Genomic DNA, 21,436 nt, shown 5'->3' on the forward strand with positions numbered 1-21,436 from the left:
TGTCACAAAATATTCTTCTTTTGATTTTCCCCCCAACAATTTAAAAATGTCAAAACCAAGCTTAGCTATGGACCCTACAACCACACACACACACACACACACACACACACACACACACACACACCCCCCAGGTGGCAGGCTAGATTTGGCTCATGGACTGTAGTATGCTGACCTCTGGCTTAGACTAATCAGAGCTTGTTCTTGGAGCAGCGCTTAGTTCCATGTCATACGATGCAGGAGGTGGAGCAGCGGGGAACCAGCCTCAGTGTTCTCCACAGAAAGCCTGGCACTCTTGAGAGTCTGCAGGAAGCATATGGCTGGGCCGTGGACAGGGAGCAGGGCAATGTCTGCATGATGCTTCATGGTGCACAGAACCTCCGCCAACAGCTCCTGGGCAGCTCTTCCCTTCTCCCTGCCTGCATACTACCACAACACCATCCCAGCTTAATCAATATACCACCTAAAGAATTGATCCTGTAAAACTGTGGCTTAGTAAATCTCCCTCTCACTTCCAGGTAACATCAAAACCATGCACGTTAGCAGGCTCTTTCCGAAGACTGGGCTCCCACATTTGTTGCTATGCCCAAAGGAGTGTCAGCAGTTAGTAAGGAGACACTGAAACACTCACCAAGGTTGCAACCCCCTGCATGCAATAGTGAAGCTTTAACTAACAAAAAAATACACAGGGTTGGCCGGATAGTTCGGCTGGTTAGGGTATCATCACAATACACCAAGGTTGCGGGTTCAGTCCCGGTCAGGACACAAACAATAATTAACCAATGACTGCATAAATAAGTGGAACAATGAATCAGTGTTTCTCTCTCTTTCCCTTCCTTTTTTTCTCTCTAAAATCAATAAAAATAAATACACAGATCTTTCCAAATTCTGTGGCACAGAGCCACTCTGGTGACAGTGGCCTGATAAAATGACCTCAACTACCAGCATCTGTTTATGCCACACAGTGAAAGGTAATGAAGGCTGACCTTCAGCAAAAGTGGGAAGGCAACCAAAGTTCAGCTTCTGGCTCTAGCCATCTTTTCTGAAGCTGTGTTCTTTTAGTGGCAATTCTTTCCCAGTCCCATCACTGGGTCAGGCTGTCTCCTCTCTGACCTTGCTCCATTGTTGTAAAAAAAAAACACAAAGATTTGCCATTTGCCAGTCCTACTGGAGACTGGCTGACAGGGTGTACTTTAAAAAAAAAAAAAATGAATTTCAGGATTTTGTTTTTCACACTGAGTATGCATTTTAGTATTTTATGTTTAATTTTATACTTTATGCAATGAGACTTCTTTCTCTGCAGCAGATAATTTCAAGACAAGGCAGTATGTGGTAAAGTTTGATATGGAGCTGGAAGAGAGAGAGGGAAGAAATCACAGAGATATTAAACAATGTTTGGGTTTTACTTTGCCATTTATAGAGCACACATGCACACAAAGTTTCTCACAAAACCCGGTGATATAGTAGAGCTTTGACAATGCTATCACCATTATATCCATACCCATTTTATAGGTGAAGAAATTGAGGCTCAGAAACACCTGCTGGCCCAGATTTACTCCATAGCTAATATTGGTAGGACAGAGAGTTGAGCCTCAAAGTTTTGACTCTGTCAAAATGTTCTTTTCATTGAGCCATGCAGCTCCTTCCCCAGTCCGTGACCCTTCTACTTTTCTCTAGGCCTGTGTATCAGGGCAGCCATGAAGATCAATCTAATTAGGAACTTGGACAACTAGCTGATTGGGCTATAACTGTTGGAGGTTTTCTTTCTTTTTCTTTCCTTCTTTCTTTTTTATTTTGAAAAAACTATTTACTTTTTTCCAAATATTATTCCAAATATGTGTTTTACAGGCAATGGTCAATATGGATTATAAACGTTCTGTAGAAGAAAGCATTTTTATAGACATTGGAAATAATTTTAATAAAAGGAAACACTCATATTTATCTAGATGTGGCTGTTACCCAGGAGGATATCAGCATCCAAGGTGCAAAGACAAAACGGCTGTGGTTTTTCTTGCCACACAAAATATTGACAATCTCCCCTATAGCCTACTCTTAATTTTTAGTTGGGATGCAAAATAGACAGCATACTGACCTCTAGGGTGCCAATGGAGCATCAGAATGAATTCAACTTATGAATAAATGGCTTTGACCCAAACCAAACCCAAAGTCCAGCTAGAGGCCTATCAGAGATAAATGCAGTTGTCACTTTTACAAGGTTGTGCCACTTAACATTATTAAACCTAATCAAACTAAAGGTAAGCATATTCCCGTCTCTAGTTCTGTCTTCACCTTATCTCACATTTAAGAAGGCTCCATGTTAGAACTTTCTTCCTCTCCTCTTTCTTTCTTTCCTTTAGCTCTTGGGGGTGGGGATAATAAATATTGTGAGTAGTATATTATCACTGGCATCTATTCATTCATTTATTTAATCGGCATTTGTTGAGCTCATTCTTCGCTCATGTGGGCTCTGTGTTAGGTACTGAGGATGCCAAGAGGAGAGCTATATTTCCCATCCTCTGGTAAATGGACAGTTACCATGTAATGCTTAAGGGTAAGGATGGAAATTAGAGCAGGAAACAGTGGTTCATGGGGCAGGGCCTTTAACCCAGGGGTGGGAGGTCAAGAAAAGAGTTGATTCAGAAGCTAAACTTGGTTGAAAGGCCAGGATATGCAATCAAGGAAAGAATGTGTGTGGGGTGGGGTGGTGTGTGTGTGTGTGTGTGTGTGTGCGCGCGCGTGTGTGTGCGCTTTGCATGGAAGAAATGAGAACGTGTTATATTCTGGGGAGAAGGAGGGAGAGGAAGGTGGAGATTTAAGGGAAAAGGCATGGGAAGAGCAGCAAAGAGTGGTATCTAGAATGTTGCTAGAAGTATTGGCTTTATACAGATGAAGATTACCTCTTCCCTCAGACAGGAGGGAAAATGGGTAGAACTGTTGGTGCATTTAATTACTTATGTAGACATCTAGTCATATGAACTTATTAAATATGTATTGAATGCTGTGATGTGCTAGCATTACAATGCTTGGGAATGAAGATATAAAATTGAAAATAATGAATTCAACACATTTATGCTGCGCACCTATCTGCTGTGTACTGTCCTAACAATAATAGCAAGATGTATGAGTGTTTATTATGTGCTTTTTGTTTGAAGATTTTTGTATATATTATTTCATTTAATCATCATAATAGTAAATGCTAATGTTCCCACTATTTTTAGATTAGTAAACTGAAACAGAGATTAGGCAACTTGCCCAGGGTTACATAGCTAGTAAGTGGCAGAGACAGACCTTGAATTCAGTCAGTCTGTGCTCTGAGGCTCATGTTACCACTGAGTATAATATCTCACAAAGCTCATAGGCCCAGAAGGGATAGACAGATCTTCAGACAAAAAAATTAAAATACAGCATATTTATATTTATGATTGACTAGATAAACTGAAAACTCTCCTAGAAAATACCAAGAAATGTGGAAAGTAAGAAAAACCAGGGACCATGAAGAGAAAGCTGAAAGCCAAAGTGGTAGCAGCTGGATGGTAAGATGCTGTGGTAGCCTGAATGGGGAAGAGGGGTAGAGCTACTTTTGGATTTCATTGACCATCAAGAGATGGAAGGCAAGACTTTGGAACTGTGTAAGGTGGAGAGTTAGAATTGAGACCTCCAAGTAAAAAGGGTGCCCTCAGTGAAATGGAGACCTGTAAAATAGCCCACTTATAGGCATAGGATGATAACTTGGGCTTCAAGTAAGAAAAAATAGTCTCTCTGAAACTTTGTAACAGTGAAGTACCCTTAATGGGTTTGACATTTGAATTTATACTCCCTGCTGGTCCAAGAATTACCAAGTTGAAACATCAATATAAAAAGTGGTAACAGAATAGTAATGCTCCTGAAGTTTCTGACCGAAGCAAAATGCAACCCCTCAAATGGACAAATTCTGAACCCTGGCTGCAAAGGATTACCACAGATAAAGCCCCATGAATGACAGCAGCTGCAATAGACAACTCAAGGAGCGCATCTCAGAAACACTAGACTTAAGCAATGCCTTAGGAAAGATGTACTTAACAGGCATTTATAGAACAACCCATCCAGCAGCAGCATAATACACATTCTTCTCAAGTACACATGAAACATGCCCTAGAACAGACCATATGTTTGGCCACAAAACAAATCTTAATAAATTTGAGAAGATTGGAATTATATCAAACATCTTTTCTGACCACAGTGATGTGAAACTAGAAATCAACTTTGTTTAGCTGGCTCTTCCTTTCCCACCTGCATGACTTGGGCAGAGCTGGAGCAGAAAGCATCTGCCCCTCAGTCCTCACCAGGTTATCTAAGGAATTAATGAGTTCATGAGTGTGAGATACTTAATACATGCACAGAGCACAGAGAAGGGAATTTCCAGTGTGCTGGGTAGAGTGGGATGGAGTAAGACAAGACTTTTCCATATCTTATTGGAGGAATACCTTTACCAATTACCTGTTATGGTCCAGACCCAGTGGTGGGCACTTGACATACAGCTGCTTATTTAGACACATGGCAACCTCAATGATAGCACTTGGGTCAAACAAACCAAGTAACTTGCTCAAGGGCAAAAGCCAAATAAAAGAACAGGACAAAACTCCAGAAAAAGAACTAAATGAAATAGAGGCAAGCAATCAACCAGACACAGAGTTCAAAACACAGGGTATAATTATACTCAATGAATTTAGTGGAAGAATAGATGAGCTCAGTGAGAACTTACACAAAGAGATAGAAATCATGAAAAAGAACCAATCAGAAATAAAGACTACAATAACTGAAATGAAGAATACATTAGATGGAATCAACAGCTGATTAGATGAAGCAGAGGATCAAATAATCAATTTGGAAGACAAGATAGCAGAAAACACTCAGTTGAAACAGCAAAAAGAAAATATAATATTTTTTAAAATGAGGATAGTTTAAGGAATCTCTGAGACTATATAAATCATAATAACATTACATCAAAGGGGCACCAAAAGGAGAAGAGGGAAAGCAAAGGATTAAAACCTATTTGAAGAAATAATGACTGAAAAAAATCCCTAATCTGGTGAAGGAAAAAGATACAAAAGTCCAGGAAGTACAGAGAGTCTGAAACAAGATGAACCCAAAGAGATACATCATAATTAAAATGCCAAAGCTGAGGATCTTAAAAAAAGCAAGAGAAAAGCAGTTAGCTACCTAGAAAGGAGCTCCCATAAGACTGTTGCCTGATTTCTCAACAGAAACTGCAAAACCCTGTCACCCCCTTCCCAGCTGGTCCATGAGCCTTTGAGAGCAGAGCCAGAGCTGCTTCATTTCTCCAAGTCTTGTATTCTCAACTGCTTCTACACCACTCATGCTTGGTGTTAGGTAGGTGCTCAGTAACTGCTCATCAAAATGAATTCCCCTAGACTGTGAAGCTGACCTTGGCTCTGACTCCTCAGAGTGAAGGCAGAACTTGCCCAGCACTCTTGTCCATGCTGGGCCCTTTAAGGCTCCCAGCAGCCTTCATTCTGCTCTCCCATAACTGGGCCAGAAGGCTGTTGCCAGCAGCCATTAGACAAGACAAACAGGCAACTCCAGCCCACTATTTCTCTTCCCTTCCTGGCTCTGGGCAGAGTGAGTGTTGAGTGTGGATATGCTGGACACTACTCTGCCACAGTCTGGTCCAGCCAGAGCTGGCCAGGCGAGCTGCCACAGACATAGTTAGGGGCTCCCTCTATGACCATGAGAGCACATGGGGACTATTCTTCCTCAGAGAAAACCTAGAGGTAGGTGGCAAGAGCAGAAAGAAAGGAACAGCTTCAGGTTAACTGGAAATATCAATCAGTTACACAGAGACCTTACAGAGAGGCCAAATGATATGGTACTAAGTGCAATGTAATTGCTGGTTATGGGACTTTATTAGTAATTTTCCCCAGTGTTGTCCTTTTGCTCACTGTTGGAGTAAGAAAGAATGGACCAAAGGTGAACCATGTTGTGAAAGTCCAGCAGTTAATACACATCAGGATCAAATCTTTAAACAACTTTGAAGGCATGTGTGCCTAACATTTGCCTGGATGTTTGCTGAGCTGCATGGAGGACTTCAGAAAAGATGAGAAAGGTGTTTGCGTTCAGAGAGCAGCCCTGTGGCACCAAGAAACAGTATTCCCGTATCTTGTAAGCAGGCCCCATCTTCCATCCTCCCCTCACAGTTGTGTGCTTTCTCTCCAGCTTATACTCCTCCTGACCTCCCTCCAGGCCCCTTTCAACTTCACAGGGAGCCTCCATTCTGCTGACACTTGAAGACTATCACAGACTACCCTCCTCCCGTTTGTCGCCAGAACCAGAGCCTGTCAAGTGGAGTGCTCCCTTCCACCCATCTTCAGAGGCCCTGCTCACCCAAAAGATTGGCAGCTGCTGCACTATGTGTGCGACTTACAAACACCCTTGCTCTTCACTGTTCACCAGGACAAGCCTTTGCTCACCTCATGCCTGACATTCTCCTGCAAGGCTCCTGACGGAGATTCCTGGTCCTTCTTTACTTGACTTCTGCCCTCCTTTCATCAGCTGACCTAACCCTCCAGTCTCTTGCATCGGCTTTTCTTCTCTCCCTCTCCCTAGATGTTGAGTCCCCAGGGCCATAGCCTTGTTTCTCTTCTCTCCTTACTCTCCACCCTATGCCATTGCCACCCTAAGCCCCAGGTCTCCCAGTCCTGTGTCTCCAGCCTGGAAGGCTCGCTGGAGTGCCAGATCAGTAACTGCTCCCGAACAGCGTGCCCCGAACTTAATGAACACTACCCCATACTCATCATCGCCACTCTTCTCCAAAACCAAAAAAAACCAGCCTTCATCCCCCCATGCTCTTTATCCTAATCAGTGATATCAGCACCTAAACAGTGAGGCCAGTAGCCCTTCTCATTTCCCCCCACCTGTCCATAGCTGGCCACCTTCTTTGATTCTACCTCATAAATCTTACTTGAGTCTGCCCCCTCTCTTTGATCCTCATTGCCCTGCTCCTTAGAATTTGCCTTAGCTTTTCTTGGGCTATTACAATTAGCCCCAAACTATCTGGCCAGTGTAGCTCAGTTGTTGAGCATTGACTCATGTACCAAGAGATTGCCAGTTCAATTCCTGATCAGGGCACATGCCCAGGGTTATGGGCTTGATTGCCAGTAGGGGATCGTGCAGGAGGCAGCTAAATGATGTTTCTCTCTCATTGATATTTCTCTCTCCTTCTCCTCTCCTCTCTAAAATCAATAAAAAATATTAAAATTAGCCCCAAACTGGTCTACCCAGTTCATATTTCAACTCTCTCCAGTCTATCTGCAGTGCAATGAGAGTAGGAGCCCTAAAATGCACATCTTGTGATGTCACTTTCTGTTGAAAGCCCTCCTGTTGCTCCTCAGCACCTACAAGATACTGCCCAAATTCCCCAGCATGGCTCAGAAGGGTGTTTATGCTCAGGCTCTGGCCTCCCATCTAGCCTCCTTGCCGGAGCTCTGACCCCTCTGGCTGACCGAACCAGTCACCCCAGGCTTTCTCATGTCTTTGGTGACTCCCACCCTGGAACACATTTTGTTTCCCTGCCTCCCTGGGAAACTTCACATGCCAGTTTCAAGGTTGCCTCTTCTGTGAAGCAGTGCCTGATAGGTAGCAGACACTCACCACATGTGTGTGAGACAAATGCATGAGGGCTTCCTGAAAACTTCCCTCTGCCACCTGGAAGGTTTTGGTTTTCCTTATCTATGCTTCCTTGGAAATTTGTGACTCTCTATGAAACCACTTCCTTCACTGTACAGTAAAGGTCTGTATAATCCCTCATCCCCATCTCCACAGATGCCTTTCATAGCCAACTGCTTAGTCTTAGTTGTCTGTGATTTCCCACCACAGTGAGCACTGCTGGTTTATGGCTGGAGCATAAGATTTTGTCTTATCACTTACCTTATTGTGGCTATTTGCTTCTATGGCCATATCTTCTTCTGGACACTTTGAAAGCAGGGACACATCTTTTGCTTATCTATGTACATAGTACCTTGCTTAAGATAAATATTTAAGTAAGTATTTTATGAATGAGTAAATAAAGTAATGTTTGAATGAATCAATGCATTACCTATACCAATTACCAAGCATAAGGTTAAGCTTTAAATGAATGGTGCAGACAATAAGTGCTTTGGGGATCTGAAGAGGGCAAAATCGTCGTGGGCTGGATCAGTCCAGCCGTGGCCTGAGGCAGTGTGGGAGTGCTCATGAGGATGAGGCGTAATGTAGGTGAGATCTGGGTATGGATAAAGAAAACCTGAGAACTCTGCGGGAAGAAGAGACCACCTGGAAGGACAGGCAGCAAAGTGACATGCTTCATTCAGTCTTCAGCAATGACTGCCCAGAGAATTTAGTAGAATGTGAACTTGGAAAGGCATGTGGGGGCCAGATTGTGAAGGGTGTGGGGGCCAGGAAGGTGAATCTGCAGTGAGGAGGTGCAGGAGTGAATCCAGAGATGGTAGAGACAGGAAACAGGTTAAGGGTATCGCGGGAGAGAGGCAAGGGTGACGGCAAGGGGAACAAGAAGAGAACAGCGGACAGGAGGGAATTCCTTAGTGGTCCTCGATGATGGAGCAGATAGAGTGGCTGAGGGGTGGGGAAGGTGCAAGGCAGTTCTGACTTGGATTGCATGTGGGGAGACTGGTGCTATTAATTAAAACTAGAAAGTCAAAGTTCCCCATTCTATGGAAAGATAATGGGTTACATGGAGGACATGGAGTTTGGCAAGACCTTTAAGGGGATCTTTCCCTTTAGCAGTCATAAATAGGAGTCTGATGCATGGATGATAATTTTTTGGAGTTGTCTGCATAGATATGATAGTTGAGAATTAATTCTGCAAGGAGAAAGTGCACCATGAAGAGAAAGTGGACTGAGGACTTAATCCAAAGTGTGAGGTTTAGAGAACACTGACAATTAGGGTCATAAGAAGATGGAAGGGATTTAGGGAAGGGGGTTTGGGTGAAGGCAATAAGAATGAAAGTCAGCATAGGGTCATATCATGGGTGTCAAAAGATGGTGCCAAGAAAAGGGCCCTAGTCAAAAGTGCCTCAGAGAGCTTCAAAAACCTGGAAACCAAGAAAAGACCTTTGGATTTGTACGGAAGAACTTTGGTGATTTTAGAGAGTGAATCCAGAGATGGTGGAGGCTCAGGATGGAGAGATGCAGAGGAACTGGAGGCAGTGGATGTAAACCACAGAGTTCAAGGTGTTTTACTAGCTGAAAGTGAGGGGTGAGAGTACAGAGAAGGTAAGAAGGACCCAGAGGAATAGTAATTTTTTTCTAACTAAAGTATGTTTTAAAAATCAAGGTATAATTTACATGCAATAAATTGCATAAATTTTAAAGTGTACAACTTGATGTTTTACCATGCATACACCCATAATACCATCAGCACAATGAATTTTTTTTTATTACCCAAAAAGAGTTCCCTGGTGCCATTTTGTTATTCCTTACTCCTGCTCCTTCCTACCCTACCCCCAACCCCATCCCCAGGCAACTACTGATACACTTTCTGTCATTATAGATTAGTTTCTGTTTTCTAGAAATGTATATACATGAAATCATTCAGTATGTATTCTTTTTTCTTTTTGGTCTGGCTCCTTTAATTCCATTTTATTGCTGAGTAGTATTTCATTTTATGGATATTCTGCACTTTGTCTATTCATTCACCTGTTGATGGTGGTTTCCAATCTTTGTCTATTACAGATCAAGTTACTATGAACATTTTTGTACCAATTTTTCTGTAGACATAAGCTTTCTTTTCTTTTCTTTTCTTTTTGGATAATACCTACGAGTAGAATGGCTGAATCATATGGTTGGTGTATTTTAACTTCTTAAGAAACTGCCAGACCGTTTTGCACGTGGTGACAGCATATCACAGTCCCACCAGCGGCATATGAGAGTCCAGCTCCTTCTCCTCCTGTATCTGGGTTGCTTGAGCTTTTGAATTTTAGTCATTTTTATAGGTTTACGGCAATATCTCATTGTTGCTTTATTTTCTATTTCTGCAGTGGCTAATGATGTTGAGAGTATTTCCACCTGCTTATTTTCCAACCATATAATTTCTTTGGTGGAGTAACTATTCAAATAATTTGCTCATTAAAAAAAAATGAGTTGTTTGGGGTTTTTAATGAGTTTTGAGAGTTCTTTGTATATTCTGGATATGAGTTATTTAAGGTACATGCTTTGCACGTGACATTCTCTCCCAGTTTGGGGCTTGGCTCTTCATTCTGTTAACAGTGTCTTTTGAAGAACAGATTTTTTTTTTTTTTTTTTTATGAAGTTCAGTTTGTCAGTTTTTTATTTTATGTTGCTTTTGGTATCATCTAAGAAATCCTTTTTCTAGCTTGAAGTAACAAAGATTTTCGTCTAGAAAAAAAGTCCATTTTGCGTTAATTTTTGTATATATAGGATAAGGCAGAGTTTGAAGTTCTTTTTTCTTTTTTTAAAATTTAAACACATGGATATCCAATTATTCCAGCACAGTCTCTTTAAAAAAACAATTTTCACTCCACATTTGTCAAAATCAGTTGTCCATATATGTATTTGACCATATTTGGAAATAGGGTCTTTAAAGAGGTAATTAAGTCAAAGTGAGGCCATTAAGGTACATCCTAACCCAAGATGGCTAGTGTCATTATATTTAGAAGAGATTAGGACACAAACACACACACAGAGGGGAGACACAAGAAAAAGATGGCCATCGGCCAAGGAAGGAAGCTTCAGAATGAAGCCAGACCTGCTGGTACCTTCGTCTTTCACGTCCAGCCTCCAGAATTGTGAGAAAATAGATTTCTGTTGTTAAGGTCCCTGATCTATAGTATTTTGTTATGGCAGCCCCAGCAAATGAATACAGTCTGTAATGTGAGAGGGAGGTGGCCAAGGGCTGGTGGTGGCCCCGTGTCCGCAGGCGAAGAAGACAGACTGGTTCCCTGAGGCCCAATCAATCTAGTCTCGTCAGCACAGGGCTCTGACCCACTGAGCCGAACAGTAGGAGGCAGAGTTACAGACACAGCCTTTAAACTCTCGAGTAAAAACCTCCTTACTCCCCCATTTGAAGAGGCAACAGTTATGAAGGTGTTTAGAAATCTTCAACAGAGAAAATCTGGAAGAACCCAGAGATTAGGAGGCTGATTTTCCAAGCTGAGGAGTCACATAGGGGCTGTTGAGAATTTGTGGGCAGAGGGCAAGCCCTTTTCCAGTTTACACAGGTGAGCAGAGAGCAGGGCAATTGCCAGCTCTGGGTGCCCTGGAGGTCTCCACATAGGTCCTCCACCCTTGGGCCCCACTAGAGAGTGGCTGCCCTCGGTCCACACATCACTTAATGCTGACTGTACTGTCGCATTGTCTAATGCTGACTGCAAGCCCAATACCTGCTACTTGATGCAGGACATGAAAAGACAAGTGGCTTCCCAGTATTCTTTCACTGAGCACCTACTATGTGTCCAGAATGGTGCAGGTACAGAGGTGAATCAAGAATGGCCCTTGCCCTCAAGAGCTGCCTGTCTAAGGTAAAATGATGGCACAATAAAAAAATGTCAGGAGTGATTAGTGTCTAAGGAAAGGTACAAAGACATTTCTGTGGGAGTTCTAACGAAGGGGGCGTTAGTTTGGGATGAGGAACCTGGAGAGTTTCAAAAGAAGAGGGCATCACTCTGGGCTTTTAAGGTACAAACTAGTTAAGGAAACTGTTATATACAGACAGAAAGGTAAGTACCCCTCCAAGGTAGTGTGGAGTCTCTCAACAATCCAAAGAGGGTATGGTGCATTCACGGGGGTTCTTGGAAGAGGTGAGTCTGAAGGAAAGAAGAAGAGTTCTGGTAGGGAAAGGGGAGCAAGGGGTAGGGTTACTGTCAACAGAAGCATGCAAAAGGGAACATAGAGCCAGCCCAGGTCCCAACATGGAGGTGTTGTCACGGTGAGGTGCTATGGCTAGAAGGGTGTGAGGAAGTCAGACTGGGGGGCCCAATGCCATCCCAGAGACTCCACAGGGACCAACCCTTTAGATAATGGGGAGGTCTGAGGACTCTGAGCAGGTCATTGATCATATGCCCTCCTCAGGGTAATTTCGGCCACACTCGTTAGGGCTGAGCCAGGAAGTACTGCAGTGGGCAGAGCCAGGCCTGCCAGTCCCAAGGGAGGCCTGTCTCCAGAGTGGACACAGGCATAGGACAAGGACAAGGAGAGGAGGGTGGGGTAGAGGTGGGCACAAAGTTAAGAGGATGCCCTTCACTTAGCATGAGTCTTAGATCTCAGAGAACTGGGCACAGGGTACAGGTCTTGCCTTGTAGCGGGGGAAAGGCTAACGTAAATGTAAGGACTCGCCACTTTCCTGGCTTGGAGGAGGCATATTGGAAACATGTGGTTGGAAGAGTCACTGGATGGAGTCCTCATGGCTGAAGAAGGGGCAGACCCTGGTCTTTGTATGTTCTTATCTCAGACCTCCCTTTGCTGCAGCCCAGGCCTCACAGCCTTCTGGTGGCTGCTGATTCACTCCTCTGCAGAGCAGTCTCCAGGAGTGCAGGATATGCCAGAAGATATTATTCCTCATTACGCAGTGGCCGGGAACTCTGAGCATCCTGGCCCAGCCAGACACAGCAAAGGCCAGGAGTATCTCTGCACATTCAGTCCCAGGCACACAACTCTACTGTTCTCCCTCTCCATGAGACCCTTCACTGGGGACTTGGTGACACATGGGGAGGACATGTTCCTCGGTGTTCTGAGAGAGCCTGCACCTGCACCTGCACCTAGTCCTTATTGTCCATAGACACAAAATCCAGGCTCCTATGATCATCCTAGCTATGCTGATGCCTGCATGTTTGATGCTAATCAGCCGCTTAGTTGAAGTTATCCCAGCCAGAAATTAGCCATCACCTAAAACCTAATGAAGAGTGGTGCTGGAATGGCACAGGGGTTGGGTGGAAGGAAGGGCAGGACTGTGGAGCTTAATGACTTGGCAGATACCCCCCAAATGCGTTTGAGTGTAGAGTCCTGCCTTGGACTCTGCAGGGAGGGAAGGAGGAGAGGAGTCCTGAGGGGACCTTATATGTCCCTTAATATAAAATCCCCACACGTCCCATTCCCCACCTGGCCATGATCCCTGTCTCAGTGTGTCCAGGGACACTCTGTGAGTTGATTGCACAGCTGGCTGTGTCTTGCACACTGTCTTTGTCAGCTCAGGCTGTCACAACAAAATACCACAGACTGAGGTGCCAACAACAGACATTTATTTCTCATAGTTCTGGAGGCTGGAAGTCCAAGAGGAAGGTGCCAGCAATATTGGCTTCTGGTGAGAGCCCATTTCCTGGCTGGCTGACAGCCCCTTCTCACTGTCCTTGCATGGTAGAGAGAGAAAGAGAGAGCACTCTCTGGTGTCTTTTCTTATAAGGGCACTAATCCTATCAGATCAGGACCCCACCAGTATGGTGTCATTTAATCTTAATAACCTCTTAAAGGCCCTATCTCTGAATTTGGGGAACATAACTCAGTCCACAGTACACATCTTGAATGTGTACTATGTAAAAAGAAGGGAACAGACTGGTGCCTCCTATGAGGTGGTGCCATTGTGCCCCTTCTGCACTGAAGGGGCAAAGCCAACTCGCTGTGGTTACTGCCTGAAGTCATTCCTCTCCTACCTTAGAAGCCCAAGTTACCAGACTCACAGAGGAACTGGGAATTTTCTAAAAGGTTATTTTATTTGTTTTCTTACAAGTGATTAATTAAATATTTAATAGATTTTAGATGAAAAATTTAGTAATAGTGAGGTCACATGGCCCAAAGATAAAGATAGCTGCCCCCAGTATTGCAATCTCATAGGGATTGGGCATTACCTAGGGAAATGTCCAGAGGCCCAGGGTTCAGCCTGGCAGGGTTTTGGAGTTGGTTTGCCTTGGTGAGACTTCCTTTGTGGTGACTGCAAGTCTTGTGCACCTACTACTATGGACTGAATGTTTGTGTCCCCTAAAATTCATATGTTGAAACTCAAAAATCCCTGACGTGATGGTATTAGGAAGTAAGGCCTTTGGGAGGTGATTAAGTTTGAATGAAGCCATAAAGGTGGGACCCATGATGGGATTAGTACCCTTTTAAAAGTAAGCAGAGAGCTCTTCTCCCTCTCTCTCCACCACATGAAGACACAGTAGGAAGGCAGCCGTCTGCAGACCAGGAAGAAAGCCCTCACTGGAACCCACCATGCCAGCACCCTGACTTCAGGCTCTCACCCCCAGAACTATGAGACGTAAATGCCTGTTGCTTAAACCACCCAGCCTATGATATCTTGTTATAGTAGCCAGAGCTGACTAAGACACACCTACCTGGTACACTCCCTTTTCAGCAGTAAATCCCTGGAAAGATAATTAAAAGGAAGACGAGCCCTGAGGAGCGCAGTCTATCTCCCAGGATCACCTCCCTCCTCTGCTACTCACCAGCCCTGTGAATGTGGGCAGGTAGCTTGACCTCTCTGATCTCCGTTCCCTCATCTCCAAGTGAGGATGACACAGATGACACACTCATCTCAAAGGGCTGTTGCAGAGGCTAAGTGAGGTCATGCTCATGAAGCGCCTACACCACGTTGGCCGTGGTCACTGAAGGATGTGCACCTGTTAACAAGCTCAGACACCATGGATCCAGTGCCACTTTCCCATGACTTGTGTGGGATGGCTCTGCCAACTCCTGACATTTTATTTTACTTTTTAAATTTATTTTTCAATTATAGTTGACCTATATATTATATTAGTTTTAGTGTACAACATATTGATTAGATATTTATATACCTTATGAAATTACCACCTAGTAAGTGTAGCACCTTTCCGACCCCATATATAGTTTTACAGTATTATTGACTAAAACTACAGTGAGATATCACCTCATACCTGTCAGAGTAGCTATCACAAATAAATCCACAAACAACAAGTGTTGACAAAGATATGGAGAAAAGGACACTGCTGGTGGTATTGTAAGATGGTGCAGCCACTATGAAAACAGTATGGAAGTTCCTCAAAAAATTAAATGTAAAACTACCATATTCCACTTCTGCGTATTTATTCAAAGAAATCCAAAACACGAATTCCAAAGATATGTGCACCCCTATGTTTATTGCAGCGTTATTTACAATAGCCAAGATGTGGATGCACAACCTAAGTATCCATTGATAGATGAATGGATAAAGAAGATTTGGTACATATATACAATGGAATATTACTCGGCCATAAAAAAGAATGAAATCTTACCATTTGCAACAACATAGATGGACCGAGAGGGTATTATACTAAGTGAAATAAGTCAGATAGAGAAAGACTAAGACTAATATGAGTTCACTTATATGTGGAATCTAAAAAAACACAAAATAAACAAAACAGAAACAAACTTATAGACACAGAGAACAAATTGATGGTTGCCATATGGGCAAGGGGCTTGGGGACTGGTGAAAGAGGTGAAAGGGATTAAAAAGCACAAATTGCCAGTTATAAAAATAGTCACAGAGAAGTAAAGTACAGCATAGGGAATAAAGGCAATTCCTGACATTTGAGATGTCTCTGTTCTATGCTCGAGGGCTGGGTTACATTTTTAACAGTAAAACAATTTCTTCAATGTCAGGTCTTATGTGGAATCCTGATATCTAAACCTGACGGGTGTTCAGCTGTGCTGGTTGAAGCTGGTGCAGGACGAGAGGCCCCGTGTGCCCTCCCCCTCTGCTTCTTGAAGGAGCCCATTTGAGAATCACTCTTCTAGGCTGTCCCTCTCTCTTTCTGTTCCCAGAGTCTTCCTCCTAGGAGAACACAACGTGATTGTTTAAGTTTCTGCTTCCTAAGTAACAATCTCACTCTGGTCTTGCTTTTCTAAGGTCAGCAGGGTGGGAGTTTTAAGTCTCCCCTATTTCTTCAGTCATACATATATTTACTGTCTTTTGGCCACTTTGCAGGTAGCTAATCCCATCAGGTGTGTATGAACTTTGCCTCTTAACTCACAGAAGCCCACTTTAGGTCCTAGATTTTGGGATGCTATATATTGTTGCCCAATATATAGCCAACCTCTGGAAATGAAATCAAATTTTTATTGCTCAATAAGGCTGCACATATAAATAAATCCACAAACTGGAAAAAAATTATTTGTGATATTTTCTTAGTTTTTGGTTTGGAAATGGGTGACGGTAGCTATGGGAGCAATGCACAGAAAGGACAGTGAGCATGTCCATCCACACCAGCTGCACAGAATCAAGGGCTGCATGTTGGTAAAATCCATCTGGCTCGATTCCCCATATTGATTTTCTGAGTGTTCAACTTTTGAATGATAAGCTTGATATTTCTTTTTTTCTTGTAATAGCTTTATTGAGATATAGTTCAGATACCACACAATTCATTCCTTTAAATATATAATTTAGTAGTTTTTAATGTATTCAGAGTTGTGCATCCCTCACTGCAATCAATTTTGAAACATTTTTATCACCCCAAAGAGAAATACTGTGTGTGCGAGCCCTCACTCTCCACTCCTCCCAATTTAACCCCCCACCCCTGCCACCCCTCCAGCAGGCAGCCACTAATCTACCTTCTGTATCTATGGATTTGCCGATTTTGAACAGTTCATATAAGTGGAATGATCCAACATGTGGTCTTTTGTGACTGATTTGTTTCACTTAATACCATGTTTTCAAGGCTTATCCATGTTGTGGCATGTATCAGGACTTCCTTTCTTTTTATTGTCAAATAATACTCCACTGTATGGATATGCCCCATTATGTTTGTCCACTCACCAGTTGAGGGGCTTTGGGCTTTTCCATTGTAAGGTTATTATGAATAATGCTACTATGAACATATGTTTACAAGTTTTTGTACAGAGATTTTCAATTCTATAACTTCTACCAAGAGAATGAACGATATCAATGGTTAGATTTGTTTATTGGTGCCAGGTACTGTGCTGAGCACTTCACACATACTATTCATGTAATCTTCACAATAGCCCCCAAAATAGGCTTTCTCCCCATTTTATAAATGAGGAAACTGAGGAAGTAAGTCCCATAGCTAATGTGGGGTGGAGCTGGGATTTGAACCCAGGTCCTTGTGACACCATAACACTTGTCTTTAATAGTACTTACAGAAGTTGGGCAGCAATTGGGACCACACCAACCCCATGAGTTTGTCTTACTATTCCTAATGTCCACTGAGGAAAAGTTCAGAGAAACACCATAGCTGCCTGGGTGGGTGACATGGCTTGTCAGAGTCAGAGCCTGGAGACCCAGCACTAAGCAGTGTCCTAGAGCTGCTCCTTATGTCGCAACTCTCCAACCTGCCCTCAGGGAGAGGTTCTCATGTGCAAAAAATACCCTTTCCGGAGGACAGTTACTGCCTCCCTTCCTTTGCACACATGTACCTGTGTGTGCACATAGAGATATAACCAAGGGTATCACCATGCTTGGGCCTGGGGACCTCATACAGACAGAGCCCCAGTGGCCTGCCATGAGATTACCAGGCTCCTGAGGCAGGTCCACATTAGAATTCACTGCTACCCCTGGCTGCAAACCAAGATCCTTAGGATGCAGAGGACTTGTCTAAGGGATGGTTCTGAGGATGGCTGGTGGACAGCGACGTGGGAGCCTCCTGGCAGTAGGTGGAAGTGGTGGGAGACTGGAGAAGGAGGAAGAGTGCGGGAGAGGTACCAACTGTCTGCATGTGGTTGCCTGCCCACAGCTGCTATCTTGGATGACCCCATGGAGTGCAGCAGAGGGGAGCGGCTCTCCATCACCCTGGCCAAGAACCGCATCAACCGTGCTCCTGAGAGGCTGGGCAAGGCCAAGGTCGAAGTGGACATCTTTGAGCTCTTAAGAGACAGCGAATATGAGACTGCAGAAACCAGTACGTAGAATGGGCAGAGCTGCCCTTTGCTTTTCTTGCTATCAGAGGGGCTGGTGGTGTAAATGATTTGAACCCATCACCAGGCCTATGATGTAGATATGTCCAAAGGAGGGAAAGAAACATACCAGGAGGCCCTATACTTAGTCTGGATGAGATTCCCAGGTTTTGTGGTGACTCATGGTTGGAGTAGAATTAAGACAGGATACTCATTCATTCATTCATTCATTTACCCATTCATTAATTTCTTCCTATGTTGATTCATTCATCCTCCTGGACATTTTGTACTCAAATCCCTGAATAAAACGCTGTGTGTAATTAAGATATGTGGCCAGCCACGGGTAGCTGAGTCATTGCACACTTGACTTCCTGTCTTGCTTTCTTGTGATGAAGGCAGTGTTGTGGGAATAACTTGGGCCTTGGCATGGAGTTTGGTTATTCATTCTGTGGGTAACCTTGGACAACTCACTTATCCTATTTAACCTCAGTTTTTTCATCTGTAAAATGGGAAGTCTAGGATCTACTCTGCAAATTGTGAGATTGAAATGACTTAAAATAAAGGAAAATCCTTTGTGAGTTGCAATGCTTTCAAACACACATAGTAGGCCACTCAAGTCACACATCTAGAACACCTACTGTGTTCTGGGCCCTGCTTTTAATTTTCCCAACAATCCAAGATTTAGGTGTTATTATCCCCATTTTACAAAAGAAACTGAGGCTGAAAGACATTGGACAACTTTCTCAACAACAGAGCTAGTCAATGACTAAGTGAGTTTTGGACCCTGAACTCGCATCATTAATCTGAGAGTCCAATGCTCAATCCACGACACCTGCCCTGGAATTCTCTGGCATGTTGCTGGTGTTACCTTGACAGCTTTATAGTATGAGCTTCCGAGTTAGTGGGCTGGTAGCTTGTAGCTCAGCTGGAGATGAACAACTCCAGTTTAGAAGGAGCCCCTTAGCCCAGAGAGATGATAGCATCTATTTCCTAAGACTGTACAGTCCCCATCTCCTCCCTTGCTAGCCCAATTGAACCTTTAACAACATGCAATGGCAAAACAAAACAAAAGAACAACTTGCTCGAGTACACATATCAGACAAGTACCCCTCCCATAATGGCCATCCAGGTCCGATTGACTCTTTGTTTATTCAGGAAACTTTTGTGGAACATATACTCTATTTCAGACATGACTCAGGATATCATTCTTTGAGAACAATGCAGAAAGCAGGACAGACACAGTCCCTGCCCTCAGGCTGCCTGCATCTCTGTGTTGTGCACATCAGTGGCAGCTTCCCTCAGTGCCTCTTGGTTTGGATTCCCAAGGTAAAAGATTGGATTGGTTCAGCTCATCTTGCCTTGGCTGGTCTCACAACTCACAGTGTTGGCCAGATGGTCTAATAATTCCCCTTGCAGAGAGTGCCTACCTCTAGAGACTGAGGGTAGGCTCTTACCATACAGAAGGGAGCAGTTGAGACCAGCAGGATCTATGGACACAGATTCTCCAGAATAGCACTTGAGGGAATGGGTACCTGAAATTGTTAATCATTTATTAACTTGGGCAGTCAATAAATATTTAGTGAATATCTCTTATACACAGTTCTAGGCAGTGGGGATTCAACAGGGAACAGATAAATCCTAGTTGTCATAGAGGTTAAATTCTAGTACGCTGAAAGAGAGATTTAACTTTCCTAATGAAATCAGAAATGCTAGCAATGACTTTGTGGATCTCCTAGTCAAGTCTGTAGTGCTTCTGTGTGCCAGAGGGCAGGTCTCAGACAAGGGTCTGGCTTGAAAAACCAGCTCCCCTTCCTTTTCTTTGGTTCTTCCAGGCTTTCCTGGCAGAACCGAGACAACAGTTTGCCCACTGCTGATGGGGATCATTAGCAGATATAAACTTTCTCTTCCATGACCCATGCACTCTTGCTCAGTAGAGTCAATACACCCACGATATTTAGCCAGATGAGTCAAGGGTATAAAGGAAACTGATGTTTTTACTCTACTTTAGAGAGCTCTGGGGAATCTCTCTAATGTCCTTCTTTTAGGCACCAAATATTTTATTAGCAAGTGGCACTTGGTTCAACTTTCATATCTCAATGCATTTGAGGCACGAGTAGCATTTGTTAGAAAAGAGGCCTCTATCGTTTTACCTCCAAGGCCTTTTAGCTGAAGCCAGAGCTGCTCCCTAACAATGGATTTTAAACACTACTCAGATAGTTCTTAGAAAGGTTACAGCCCAGTCCTTTCCCTCCCAAAGTAAGGAGAAAGATGAGTGATGGATTAGTGCTCTGAGCAGTGTTGGGGAGGAGGGAGGCTGGATGCCTGGGAGGAGGAACTATAGCTCTGTGATCCTTACTTTGAGGAGACTGTGTATTATAAAGAGTGGGAGCATGGATTTTAGAATCAGACTAAACTGATTTAAATCTTTGCTCTACTGTTTACCAGCTGTGTGACTATAGATGGTTAAATCACCTCCTAGGTTCATCAGGAGCATGCCCGCCCGAGGCAGCCTAGGGAGGTGCTCAGCACCATGCACACAACAGGTATTTTCTCAGTAAGGGGAGCTGTAGAGTTTGTCATTGGCTTTATTCTCTTACCCTCACCTTGGGGCAGGCTTCATCCCACCTCCTATCATCATCTCTTTCTCTCCTCTCTTTCAAAGCTCAGCCAACTCTACTTGGCAGCATCCTTTATTTCCCAGACTCCTCTCAAATGGCATGTCTTCATGTCAGCATCCCTCCTGGAGCATATTTGTAATTGGATATTTCACTCTTTCCAGTTTTCTGGACTTGATACATCTGACAGCTTTGAGCTGTTGGAAGCTGTGGCGAGCCACCCAAAGCCAGCTACTGTACAATGTTATGGGTTATGTCTTCCCTGGGCTGGTGACCCAGGGCTAATTTGCATTGTTAACATAAAACTATTTAAGTGGCCTTGAGGCCCTGAACAGCAACCCCAACCTCACACCTGTCCCCCTGTGACCAGGGATTCTGCTTCAAGAAGGTGAAAGCCTAATGATAATGTTCTTTGTTATGGAAAGTAAAGCTCAGATCTAAGTGGGGCAGTAGCAACCCTACAGTGTACAGTTGTACCTTCTTTTAGCAATAGATGAGCTTCAAAAAGCTCTGCACAAATCACATTTAATGAACCATATTCAGGGAGGGTGTGTCTGCCCAGAGGAGCCCTGGCAACATCAGGGTCAAAGATTACGAGGTGTAAAGAAAGTAAAGATTCTGGAGTCTAGATTTTAACCTCATTTAATGGTTCAAAGTGAGGCTAGGAGATGGGAAGTATCACATGGGGCATTAATTAATAACAAACCTAGACACTGGGGAGATATGGTAGAAAGTCACTGCGCTTCTATCTGGTCCACACAGAAAATCACATACATTTTCATTGAGCGAGCTTATTTAGAGTGAGCATCCTTCATAGTGCTTCCTCAAACCCACACCTGATTCCTTCCACCCTGGACCCTTCATCATCATTGCCTCAGGCTTCTTGTTTGATTTCACAATTCCCTCTACACAGCCTACAGATCTGAAATAAGAAGAGTAGACAAGACCTATCAGGTCATCTC

General features: G+C 43.6%; 1 protein-coding gene across 3 annotated transcripts in view; it reads left to right on the top strand.

Moving 5' to 3' along the window:
* Nucleotides 1-21,436, top strand: part of GRIK4 (glutamate ionotropic receptor kainate type subunit 4) — a 415,903-nt gene that overhangs the window by 244,606 nt on the left and 149,861 nt on the right. For all 3 annotated transcript variants that reach the window (XM_081122925.1, XM_081122927.1, XM_081122926.1), the window contains exon 4: nt 17,700-17,864. In XM_081122925.1, the coding sequence (XP_080979051.1) occupies nt 17,700-17,864 (165 nt within the window). The remainder of the gene's footprint in view (nt 1-17,699; nt 17,865-21,436) is intronic.

This window comes from Miniopterus schreibersii (genome assembly GCF_964146895.1).
Source record: "Miniopterus schreibersii genome assembly, chromosome: 20".
Taxonomy (NCBI): Eukaryota; Metazoa; Chordata; class Mammalia; order Chiroptera; family Miniopteridae; genus Miniopterus; species Miniopterus schreibersii.